General features: G+C 34.5%; 1 protein-coding gene across 3 annotated transcripts in view; it reads right to left on the bottom strand.

Annotated features, from left to right (window-relative positions):
- Positions 1 to 13,272, bottom strand: part of BLNK (B cell linker) — a 129,824-nt gene that overhangs the window by 30,440 nt on the left and 86,112 nt on the right. For 2 of the 3 annotated variants that reach the window (XM_031956172.1, XM_012540518.3), the window contains exons 6-9: positions 8,730 to 8,884; positions 6,056 to 6,137; positions 3,001 to 3,081; positions 511 to 539 (exon numbers count right to left, since the gene is read on the bottom strand). In XM_031956172.1, coding sequence (XP_031812032.1) covers positions 511 to 539; positions 3,001 to 3,081; positions 6,056 to 6,137; positions 8,730 to 8,884 — 347 coding nt within the window. The remainder of the gene's footprint in view (positions 1 to 510; positions 540 to 3,000; positions 3,082 to 6,055; positions 6,138 to 8,729; positions 8,885 to 13,272) is intronic. The other variant, XM_031956171.1, reaches the window with a different exon arrangement.

The following is a 13,272-nucleotide window of genomic DNA, read 5'->3' on the forward strand; positions in this document are numbered from 1 at the left end:
AACTTGCCCAAGGTCATACAGATGGTAAGTTACCTGAGGTCAGCTTTGAACTCAGACCTCTTTCAGTCCAGGCCTGTACCACTTAGCTGCCCTGCTAATCTCCATTTTATAGATGCCAAAAAGTATTTCATCCTGGGTTACATTATGCACAGGAGTTTCTGACTCAAAAACAGAAATCACTATACAATCCAATACACTATGCTATTTTATTAGGTTTATATGAAAATAGAATCTGTTTAAATGCTGGTTTTGCATGGCATGACATTTCACTTCCACAGAAAATATTAGTGAACTTTTTTTTATTTTAAAAATTTTAAAATTTGTTATTTTGAATTTGGCAGGCACCAAGAAATAGTTTTTTAAACATTGAAAAAGAAAAACAGTATTATATATGAACTTCTTTTTTCTTTTGTATAGCTCAAAAAACACATAAAATCATGGACTATTAAACCTGCAACAGAATCTCACTTTCAAGAAGGGTATTTATTTGCATATTGAACTGGATCTTACCTCAGTCACAGGAACTTCATACTCTTCTCCTAAAATAAGAAATATAAATTTTATTTGTTAAATTGGGCTTTAAACAAAAAAAATCCATCTACTTATGACTATCAAATTAGACATACATAAAATGCTTTGTAAACCATAAAGCATGATATAAATGTTGCCTTTTGTTATTATTATTATTGCCATAATAGAATAATATTTGTTAAGTATTTACTGCATATCAGATATGGTTTTGATACAAAAGCAAAAATCAAACAGTGTCTGCCCTCAAAGAGCTTGTATTAATCAGAAGAATCTGTCCATCTACCTATCTATTTATCTATAATATGTACATGTACATATATTTATTTACATTCTTGTAAATATATATGTAAATACTATAGCCATTTGTATATGTATGTGTGTGTATATACCCAGATGTATGTAAATACTGTGCTAAGAGGTATGGAAGGAATGCATTCAGAACAAAAAGGCAAGCCTACATAAAGGCATTGAGGTGAGAGATTTAATGTTGTATATAAAGAATGACAGACAGATTGGTCAATTTAACTGGTTCATAAGCATATATAGTAGAGTTCTGTCTAATAATCTTGGAAAGGCAGGCTTTAGCAGACTTGAAGAGTTTTACATGCTAAACAAGAAGTTTGTATTTTATCATAAAAGTGAGTGGGAGGCTGTGAAACTTCTTAAGAGTGACATAGTTGAACTTGAATTTTAGGAATAAGAATTTTGTGATTATGTGGAGGAGAATGGAGTGGAGAGGGGGAAAACAGAAGTCAGAGACTAATTAAGAGGGGATTGCAATAGTTCCAGTGAGGGGTGATTAGGGTGTAACCCTGAATTAGGGTTACACAGTAAGTGTCTGAGGTGACATTTGAACTTGGGTCTTCTTGATTCCAGGATTAGAACTCTATTCACTCTTCTTCCATATCTGCCTGTGGGAGAGGAACAATTTAGTGTACATAAAGAATGGAGATAGCACCAATAATCTAACAAGCTATTACAGTGGTCCAAGTGATGGCCTCAAATATAGCAATAAGAATAGAGAGGAAAAAGTGAATCCACGAAGTCATTTAGCAATAGATTTCAATAAAGCATTAAGGAAAAGTTAAAAAAAAAAAAAAAAAAAAGAGCCAGCACAGCATAATACATAGGGCAATGGCCAGTTTTAATCAGAAAACACTGGTTTAAATCCCATCTCAAACATTACTACCTATGTGATTTAAACTCTTTCAGTCTCAGCTACTTTGAAAAATAATTTGAAAAAAAATCAGACTTGATGATTTTTAAAGTCCCTTCCAGCTCTAAATCTAGGATCTTTTGACTTTCTTCCCTCCCCAACAGTTTCATTCTTGGGACTCTAGAAGAATGGAAAAGAATTGAGGTCTTTGAGAATGGGAAGAAAATATCTTTGTGTTGAATATGAAGTGATACTGGAGTTGGATAACTCCAAGTGGAGTCATCCAGGATGACAGGAATACAAGCCAAAGCTGGAGATTTGGAAATTATGAACAGAAAGAAATGTCAAAACAAAGGAGCAGATGAACTCTCAGAGGAAGTATGAGTGTAAAGAGATACCAATAGAAGGATATGGATTCAGCTTTGATAGGATAGCTATATTTAAAGTTGATAGCACGAAAAGACAGGGAAAGTACTATTATAGAGGAAGGAGAACAAGGATAATGAATGTTGAGGAATGTAATAGTGCTCATTTTTTTCATTGGTTAACTAGGAACTAAAATTCTCATTTTCATTAACTAGATATGATAACCCTCTTTCTTCTAAATTTTTGGTTCTGACAGTTTTTAAATTTTCTTCTTAATTATGATTTCACTTTGTTCATTTAAAAATTATGTAATTTAATTTTTCCCTCCCTCTTTAATTGAGATGTTTATCCAAGGTTTATCAATTTTGTTAGTCATTTGAAAAACTAGCTTTCAGTTTTCATCAAGTTTATAGTCTTTTTTGTTTTTCCTCAAATTTTTGAGATTTTCTCCTTGGTGCTTATTTGGGTTTTATTTGTTTATTAACCCTCTCTTTTTCTGTATTTGTTAATATATATATTGTTAAAGATATTTTTCCCCCTCTGGGGTTAGCTATAGTTTTAATCTAGAAATTTCAGTATGTTGTTTGATCAAAATCATTGCTTTTCACATAGATGTTAAATATTATTTGTCAAATATCCATTTACATCTATGTCCTTAGTTTATGCTCCTTGTATTAATGACTTTTTTATTGTATTATGATCTATAAATGATATATTCAATATTTCTGTTTTTTATATTATAATTTTTCTGTTCCTTAATTTATAATCTATTTTTCTAAAGGTGCTATATATGGTGTTCCAAAATATGTATCCTTCTTAGTACTTCCTTTAAGAAGATGTCAAAATACTTTTAACTCTAAAATTCTCATGTCTTGATCTTTATCTTGATATGTAATTCATCTCAATTGTTTAATTTAGTGGGATTTTAAAAAAATTCTATACTCTACCTGGGGCTAAAGCAGATACAGGTGGAAGAGAGGCTGGTGGTGCAGAACTAGAAGGTTTGCTGGATCTGTTCACCTTGGGAGCTTAAAAATAAATAATTATTATAGACATGCCGTCGTACCTAAGAAATAATCCATATTTATGGGGGGAAGAAAAGAATCACGGAAAGACTATTTCATTAGCAGCTGATAATCTACTGAATAGGTCAAATGAAATGTCTTACAAGTAATGCCAAACAATAAAGTTTTACAATTACATTACAATATATTACATTATAATAAAATAATGCCAAACAATAAAGATAAGAAAAAATAAAAATTTTGAATAAAAAATCATATTATAACCCTATAAAACATTAAAACTATTTTCTTGTAATAGAATTTTGCTAGAAATAACAGTATTAATATTGCTGGTCCTGGAGATAAAATGGGGTTAACTCCCAATATCTTTTTATCTTTGTGATTACTGTTTCTGTCTCTGTCTCACTGTCTTTCCGTCTCTGTGTCTCTGTCTCTCTCTCAGTTGCTCTCTGTCTCTTCCTCTCTCTCTTTCTCTTCCTCTCTCTCTCTCTCTCTCTCACACACACACACACAGACACACACAGACACACACACACACACACACACACACACACACACACACACTCCTATTTCTTACATCTTATTTTTGGTGGTGTTTTTTTATTTGTGTGTTTTGAGAATTCGGGCATATTTTGTGTAGGTTGTAATATTTGAGGAGATAAAAGCTGGCAGCAGGTAAGGACTATTCTTCTTTATGGAGGAACAAAACCTTAGGTCAGGTATTCTTTTTAAAGAACTAACTAAGTTAATTACTCCATGACCAGATCAGACAAAGCATTTAACCATATTTACAGTCTGGAATTGTTGTTGTTGTTTGTCTTTCATTCTGGAAGAATACCAAAGACATCATTAGCATGACATCTTGACTTGCACATGAATTGCATTTAAATAAGGCAGAGCTATGCCAAATCATCAGCCTCAGTAGCCATATGAAGAAAGAATGGTTTCCAAGAATCAGTAAGGAGGGATAAAAATGGTTTGTGCTACACAGAATGCATTTTTGTCATTGCATTTTTCAGAATGGAATTCTCTAAGTGGGAGTTTTTACTTTTTTTTCTTTCTTTTAACATTTAAAAAAAATTATTTTCAGTTCCAAATTCTCTCCTTCCCTCTACCTCTCCCCTCCACTGAAAAGGCAAGAAATGCAATACTTGTTATACATAGTAAGAAAATAAATAAAGTGAAAAAAATCCTTCAATCAATTCTCTCTCATCATGGGTCCTTTGGAATTATTGCAGATCATTATATTAATCAATCAAAGTAGCCAAATCTTTCATAATTGATTGCCTTTATAATATCACTGTTACTATATACAATATTCTAATTATACCCATTTCGTTTTGCTTAACTGAGTGTTTTTAAAAGAATATTTTTCTTGAAATAGAGATAAAGACAACTGGAACAGATCAGGCACATAGGGATTATTGTTTTTCTTCCATGAATTTGGCCTCAAGGAAGCACAGTTTCTGATATAATATCCAGTGTTTGTATAGAAAACGCATTTTAATATTTCAAAAATGTTAAAAATAAATAATCCTAGTCAATCAACAAATATTTATTAAATGCTTACTATGCTCTGTACTTTGTTTTGGGACTCAAACACAGAAGCAAGACAGATTCTCCTCTCAAAGAGCTAACATTATTTTAATGTGGTTTCAATATTGTAATATATTTTATGTGTTAAATTATGTTTTACTTGAAATTATCATTAAAGGTATATACTTTTAGTAATAATTTTATTGAAGTATTTTAAATTCTAAAGAGAAACATCATTTTCTCTTTAAATATATTATTTTGAAATGTCTGCTGATAAGATTTTTAATTTCATTTTCATTCCTGATCAGCTTCTTGACATCTGCCCTGCCATTGAGATTGCCCAATTCCCTCACCTTCAGTTTTCCATTTGTTGTTATTCAGATATCCAAACTTTTATGATCCCATTTGAGTTTTTCTTGGAAAAGATACTACATTGTTTTGCCATTTCTTTCTGCAGCTCATTTTATGGATATGGAAACTCAGGCAAACAGGATAAAATTATTTGCCCAGGGTCACACAGCTAGTAAATATCTGGAATCAAATTTGAACTCAGGAAGATAAGTCTTCCTGATTTCAGGCCCATTATTCTAGCCACTGTGCCACCTAGCTGCCTATTATATCTCTTGTACCAAGGTATTAGGGCACCTAGATAGCACAGTATATAGTGATCAGACCTGGAATCAGGAAGATCTGAGTTCAAAAATAGCTATAGACACTTGTTAGTTGTATGACCCTTAACCCTAATGTTTACTTCAATTTTCTCATCTGTAAAATGAGCTGGAGAAGAAAATGGCAACACTTTCACTATCTTTGCAAAGAAAACTCAAAACGACTCACAAAGAATGTCACAACTGAAATAACTGAACATAAGGCCTTAATGAAATCAATACCACCATTGCTTTTGGAAAGAGTCTCTATTTGCCATCCCTGTGACTTTCAGGGATTAAAAATTAAAAAAAAAACACTTAAAAATTTTAGGATTAAAAACACTTTTCCTGGCTGCCAGTGCCTAAATGTGTTGTGTTTTCCCATTAGAATGTAAGCTCCTTGAGGTCAGAGACTGTATATTTGTAGCCCCAACACCAATCACAATGCCTAGGATATGGTATTAATAAATCTATACTATAAATAAAATAATTTAAATAAACAAAATTTAAAAGATTTAAACTTTTTGTAACTCTTCATGTAACCATTCCTTTCTTAAGTTACATTAGGTCAATCTGTCAATGCAACTCAAAGTTCATGTGCTAATGTGAAATTATCATGGAAGAGGGTATATTCTCAACATATTCTTGATCCATCTGCTGCTCGTGGACCTAACAACCAAAGAAAACTATAGCTGTACAGATAAAATGATCATTTAAAAGCCTAGTTTACCACCTAAAAGGTTTATATTCTCTGATCAGGTGCTAGAATTTATCTAAAATGTCCATGCTCTTACCTTGCTCAGATGGGAGTGAATCACTTTCTGTAGGATGGATGTAGTTTTCATCTTCATCCTCAACAGGAACCACATAATCAGTCTTTAAAAATAGAGAGATAAAAATAATCATTACTTGTGTTCTACAGGGGACAGTCCTACATTGACAGGAAAGGCTCTAGAGGAGATGACCTCAAAAATCCCTTTTGTCTTAACATGACCCATGGTTGCCACCTTCCTTGATGTGACTGTCTCCCTTAGTATTAGAGCCAGGCTTTAACAAAACATAAGATTTTGGGGCCTGAGGACCTAGAACAAGTAGGGTTGGTATGGGAAGGACCTTGAGACCAAGGAAAATAATATTCTGAAGTCTTCTGGTTGAGCCAGAGGAATCTGGCATTAAGCCTATCTTGGTCTGGCATTTTCTCACCCACAGTCACAAGGTTTAGGCTCTCAGGCCGTGGTAAGAGTTGGTCCCTCTGCACAAACACCACTTTGGCAAACAGGTAGTTCTGGCCATTGGGATGTCTGCAACCTTCTCTACTACTAATCTGCAACTCCTTTAGTCCCCTTTATTCTCTTTTCCTCTCTTTTCTTTCTATTTCTCATTGATTTCTCTCCATTCTGCCTAGACTGATAATAAATATGATTATCAGAATGTACCTCCCTAATATCTCCACTTGAATATAGGTACCCCAAAAGCCACCTGAAGTTTGTTTTAATGTGCCATGTAGATCAGAACCACTGAAAACCATTGCTCATGATCTACTGATGTGGTTATGAATGTGTGCCAGAGGATATGTTAATTCAATCAGTCTTGAATAGCCTATCAACTGAAATGAAATGAGAATTTTTGCCCCTTTGCCCCTACTAAGATGGGCTCATGTTAGTTACATTATCCCACAAGTGGATATATTTTACTTTATAAGTAGATACATTATACTATCAGTGGAGAAGTTATACATGTTCCTTTCTTACTTAAGGCATGATGCCCTGGGGATAAAGGGAATCTTCTCCTGCCCTTTTGTTTGCTTTGTCATCAGGTATTTGTTTTGTTGGAACTAATGTGTTATCTAGCTGGTAAAGATACACAATTGGAGGAGTACAAGAGGAAGAACCTTGGCTAGGCAAGGAGCTTGAGTTGTAATCCTGCCTTGATGGTTCCTCCTTTGAGATCTTGGACAAGTCACACCTTGGGCTTCTGTTTCCTCATTTGCAAAAGGAAGAGATGGCCTCTAAGGTCTCTACTGGTTCTAGCTATGAGATATCATGATTTCAGGGCTTTGAATGGGTGCTGACTTACAGTGTATTTTGAAATGGGGATAATTTTCTAGAATACCCACATGTCAGAAAGTGTACTAGGAAGTATTAGAAAATACATAAACCTTTCCCCTTAGCAATGTTGTCTGCATTGCACTACCAAGAGAAAGTAACTAAAAATTATTCTTAGAAATCTAATATTTTCCCTTTAAACCAGAATTTCAAGGAAATTCATATTCTCTTGAAAATTAATGTGAATTTCAAACATTTGTAGTTTACTGTTTAAAAAGTGCTATTTCTCAGGCCAAAGACAAGTTGACTTTCTGTTGATGGAGCATCTTAGGAAAGGAGCCAAGATGTAAGGGACAGTGCAGAAGGAGAGGGAAAAAAGAGCTTTTAGTGGAGATGGGAAAGTACCTACTTCATAACTCCTCCCAGAAATACCTTTTAAAGTGGACACATATCACAAACTCTTCTTTCCCCATCTCTTCTTCTTTTCCATCACAGAAAACAGACAGTCAAAGGGTCAGAAAAAAAAGGAAACAGAATTAGAAAGAAATTTAGTGGAACAGAAAAAGCAAAAGGGGAGGAAGGAAAAAGAAAAATGGAGAAAAAGAAGGAATTAAAGGGCAACAGGAAGGTGGACAAAAGTGAAGGGGACTGATCCACAACTGACATCATACAATTATTCAGGGCCCAAACCAAATTAGTCTCCAGGCATTTGATGAGCATAGATTAACTCTTGGGAACCATGCCCTATTTTGTGATGTCTAGGTCCCAGATGCAAGTCCCCAGACACCAATTCACCATTTATATTTTCAATAGTTCCATAACTATTTCTGTGGTCTCAACTAGAATAAAATTTCTGTTGAATGAAATCCTACATAAAACTTTTCTTGTGCATGGAATGTTCTTTTCCTCATCTCTGCCTCTTTCCTGGCTTCCCCAAGTCAAATCTTACTTTCTATAGAAAACTCTCTATGTGGCTGCTCCCACTCATCCACCCAAATGGTAGAATTTTTCTTTGAGATTAACCTTCAGTCTATTTGTAATTTATGTTGTCTTCTTCTTAGAATGTAAGCTTCTTGAGAGCAAGGACCATGTTTCTGCCATTGTTATCCCTGGCATTATGACTGTATTATGACAATTATGAGAATTGTAGAAATTGACACATTCAAGAGGGTTGAGCAATTAGGAGGATGAACACCCCAGAATGGTAAGACTCCACCCCCTTCACTATTTACTTTGTACATATTTGGTATCTCCTCGAGGGCAAGGACTATTTTGTCTTTGTATCACTTGTCTCCAGCACACAGTTGGAGCTTAATACACATTTATTGAGTGACAATGAATTTTTCAGAGTTAGCCCCAGAGACCACAGTGACCTTTGTCAGTAAGTGTATGGAAAAGCTTTTGCCATGAGTATGAGGATTACCTCATCTTCCGAGGAGTTTTTTGGCTTTGGTAGATGAGGCTTCTGCGGAAGAGGTACCTGCAAAGATGACTGCCTTGTTTTCTGGGAAGGCCAACTTGATTTAGTTGGAAGTGTCTTGCTGAAAGGTGGAGAATGTCTCTGATTTGATCGATTATCTTTAAAGGAAAGCGAACACACACACACACACATATACAACATATATTTAATATCCAATTATTCAATGTTTGGAATTCAAGAGCTTTTTTTTTTTTTATTATTAAATAAGAATTATTCCTGGAAGATACACAGCACAATTTCATACATAGAATCCTATTTTGTCATTTCCTTTTATCATAAAGTTATAAATGTTTTTCTCTGGAAAAATAAATCTACTGATTGAACTGGAAACTTTAAGTGCTTAGGGTTTGAACCCAGGCCTTCTGCCTCTATATCCAAAGTTCCTTTTATACTTTCTTTGGGTACTGGATTGTATGGGAACTTAAGGGAACCATGGACCAGATTGTAGTGATCAAAAAACAGCCTGTCTTGATTATATTAAAGAAATGTTCTTTCTTTTCTCTGATTCAATTCAAAATCACATGAATTTCATTATCAGTCTTATTATAACCTCCCATTTCATTTTTTTTGCATGAAAAATGATGAAATTTATTTATTTATTTATTTAATAGCCTTTTATTTACAGGTTATATGTATGGGTAACTTTACAGCATTAACAATTGCCAAACCCCTTGTTCCAATTTTTCACCTCTTACCCCCCCACCCCCTCCCTCAGATGGCAGGATGACCAGTAGATGTTAAATATATTAAAATATAAATTAGATACACAATAAGTATACATGACCAAACCATTATTTTGCTGTACAAAAAGAATCAGACTCTGAAATATTGTACAATTAGCTTGTGAAGGAAATCAAAAATGCAGGTGGGCAAAAATATAGGGATTGGGAATTCAATGTAATGGTTTTTAGTCATCTCCCAGAGTTCTTTCTCTGGGCGTAGCTGGTTCAGTTCATTACTGCTCCATTGGAGATGATTTGGTTGATCTCATTGCTGAGGATGGCCAGGTCCATCAGAACTGGTCATCATATAGTATTGTTGTTGAAGTATATAATGATCTCCTGGTCCTGCTCATTTCACTCAGCATCAGTTCGTGTGAGTCTCTCCAGGCCTTTCTGAAATCATCCTGTTGGTCATTTCTTACAGAACAATAATATTCCATAATATTCATATACCACAATTTATTCAGCCATTCTCCAACTGATGAGCATCCACTCAGTTTCCAGTTTCTAGCCACTGCAAAGAGGGCTGCCACAAACATTCGTGCACATACAGGTCCCTTTCCCTTCTTTAGTATCTCTTTGGGATATAAGCCCAATAGTAACACTGCTGGATCAAAGGGTATGCACAGTTTGATAACTCTCCAGAATGGTTGGAAAACTACTCTCCAGAATGGTTGGATTCGTTCACAACTCCACCAACAATGCATCAATGTCCCAGTTTTCCCGCATCCCCTCCAACAATCATCATTATTTTTTCCTGTCATCCTAGCCAATCTGACATAACCTCCCATTTCATAATCAGTCTTATTATAACCTTCCCTCCCTCCTTGTTTCTCCTCTAGTATTACAAGGAGCAGGAAATAGTTAAGGGTCCTGAATTTGAATACAGTTATGCATAAGAATGGGAATGAACTCTGGGTGGTGGATCCAGCATGGTGGAGGATTTAAAAAATCAATTTTAAAAACTGATTCTCAAGTGTGACATTAGATGGCCATGTGAATGTTATGCCCGATGTTCGATTGACTCATACAACAAACCCAATAATGAAGCTTCATTAAAAAACAATTCAATTAGAATTGGAAAGTTTCTTCAATCTGCCCCTTTCCATCTAGAGGAAAATCAGAATCACTTATATCCAGCACACAGTTGGAGCTTAATACATATTTACAAAATGACAGTGAATTTTTCAGAGATGAGCCCCAAAGACTACAATCAGAATCACCTTTTTTATCACCTCCCTCAAACCTTTCTTTATAGAGGACTCATAACCTTTCTGGTTACTCAGCTGCTCTGCTTGGCTTTGACTTTACAAAACATGTCCCATGCTGAGTGTCTCTTGGTGCCCCTTCTCTTTTTAGGTTCTTTTTTAAATATGTTGTTTCCCCCCATTAGATTGTAAGCTCCTTGAGAGCAAGGCCAGTTCCTCATTTCTTATCTGTAGCCCCAGTACCTGACACATAATAGGCAAAATAAAAGTTTAATGAATTGAATTATCCTCTGGTGATGTAGAATTTCCCTCACTTTGTTAGTGCTTTCTCTCTTTCTCTCTCTCTCTCTCTCTCTCTCTCTCTCTCTCTCTCTCTCTCTCTCTCTCTCTCTCCTCTCTCTGTCTCCCTTTCTCTGTGTGTGTGTGTGTGTCTGTCTGTCTGTCCTTGTCTGTCTCTCTCTCCTTTCTTCATTCTCTCCTTCCCTCCCTCTCTTTCTCTGTGTATCTCTCTTTTCTCTCTCTCTGGTATCTGTCTCTCCCTCTTTTTCCTGTTTCCTTTGGAAGAAGAAAATGTTATGAATTTCATTTTCAAAGGCTCTCTACTAGGCTTCCAGCTGAACGTGGAAGTAGATGTCAACAGTTATATTCAGTGTCTCAATAAAGCAATTTAAATTTAATTTAAATTTAAAATTTAATTTTAAAGCAAGATTTATAACAAATAAGTTATTTTCCATACGTGGGAGGGAAATGAGATGGTATGGTATAGTAGGAAGAACACTGGGCTAGGATTCAGTGAACCTGGGTCCTAGGTCCTGCCTCTGGACCTAACTTAAAGAAAATAACTTAAGCTTCCCTGGGTCTCAATTTCCTCTCATGTAAAATAGGATAATGTAGACAATGATTTCAGAAGTTTCTTCAAGCTCTAACATCCTATGAAATGTGGGTCATTTGGGGAGAACTAAGAATTATTTTTTCCTAATTTTTTTCAGTTACTTTAAATGAAAGCTCTGGTTACTCAGTGACCATTGGAGGGCGACCTTACTGGACATCTAGCATTAGCCAGCATTAGCTAAGTTTCTTTTCCAATTCTTCAAATGGGGATTTGAAAACACACAGAAATACTTATATTATGCAACCAGTGATTAATAAGATTGTGTAATCTTGTATTTCCTTGTCAAGAGAACTAACATTTAACTCTCGATTCCACTGAATTTTGAGAAAAAAAAAAAACCCTTTTGTAACAATAGGATAATAGAAGAAAAGCCAATGTACAATTTCAACGTCTTAACTTATTGGGATCTGAGTATTATACTCTACATTAGATATATGTGTTATTCTAGCTTCATTTACAGTTTTGCTTGGCGGTATTTCAAAAGTGCACAGGTCTACTGTTCAATCTAATCACCTCTGCTGCAACATACCAATAGTTTTTGTGTTTTCTTTTGGGGTTGAGAGAAGAAAAAGGTTTTCTCTTTAATGAAAAGGAATATTGAAATTGAAATATGGATGCCTCAATCTGATTTCTTCCTATGGTATTTCCTACCTATATAATAATTAGCAACTGTTAACTTGTCTCAGTTTTCTTATCTGTAAAATAGAGATAATAATAGCATTTACTTCACAATGTTGAGTCTCAAATACATTTATGTATGTGAATTGCTTTGAAAGGTTTGGGGTTGGAGTTGTTGGACAAATTATAATGGAATACTATTTTTTTTAAAGATAAGCAGGATGCTTTAGGAAAAACTTGGGAAGACGTATGTGAACTGATGCAAAGTGAAATGTGCAGACCCAGGAGAACATTGAACAATATAACACCAATAGTAGAAGCTTGATCAACTATAAAAGACTTAGCTATTTTGAGCAAGATATTTATGGAGGATTCATGATGAAAAAACTATCCACCCCCAAGAAAAAACTGAAGGATTCTGAAGACAGACTGAATCATATTTTTAAAACTTCCTTTATTTATTTTTGTGGTTACAATTTTATGGTTAATATGGAAATGTTTTGCATGTATAATCTATATCAAATAACTTGCCTTCTCAAAGGGATAGAGGATAGAGAGGGGGAAAACTTGGAACTCAAAATTTTTTTTAAATGAATGTTAAAATTTTTTGGTTTTATGTAATTGAAAAAAGATTAAATGTAATAACTAAGAAAAAAACCAAAGACTTAAGGTGTCATATAAATGTCATTCATTAATACTGTTTCATCAGTAATTATTATAATCTAATAACTATATATATATATATATAACTAATAACTATTTTCTCTAATAACTCTTGGGCTTTGGAACAAAACTTGGGGCTAACTAAATTCAGAAAAATACTGGACCGAGAGTCAGAAGACCTGGATTCTAGTTCTCCTTTTCTTACTTATATAGTTGCAGGGAAATCATTTGACTTCCTAAGCCTGTTGTTTTCTCTGTAAGACAGATATCTGCTCTGCCTATCTCATAAAGTTGTTGGGAGAGCAATTCAAATGAGGCAATGTACTTGAAAGGGAAAGAATGATAAATATTATTGTTCCTGTTATTGCTCCTTGGATATATTT

This window comes from Sarcophilus harrisii, chromosome 2, assembly GCF_902635505.1.
Source record: "Sarcophilus harrisii chromosome 2, mSarHar1.11, whole genome shotgun sequence".
NCBI lineage: Eukaryota > Metazoa > Chordata > Mammalia > Dasyuromorphia > Dasyuridae > Sarcophilus > Sarcophilus harrisii.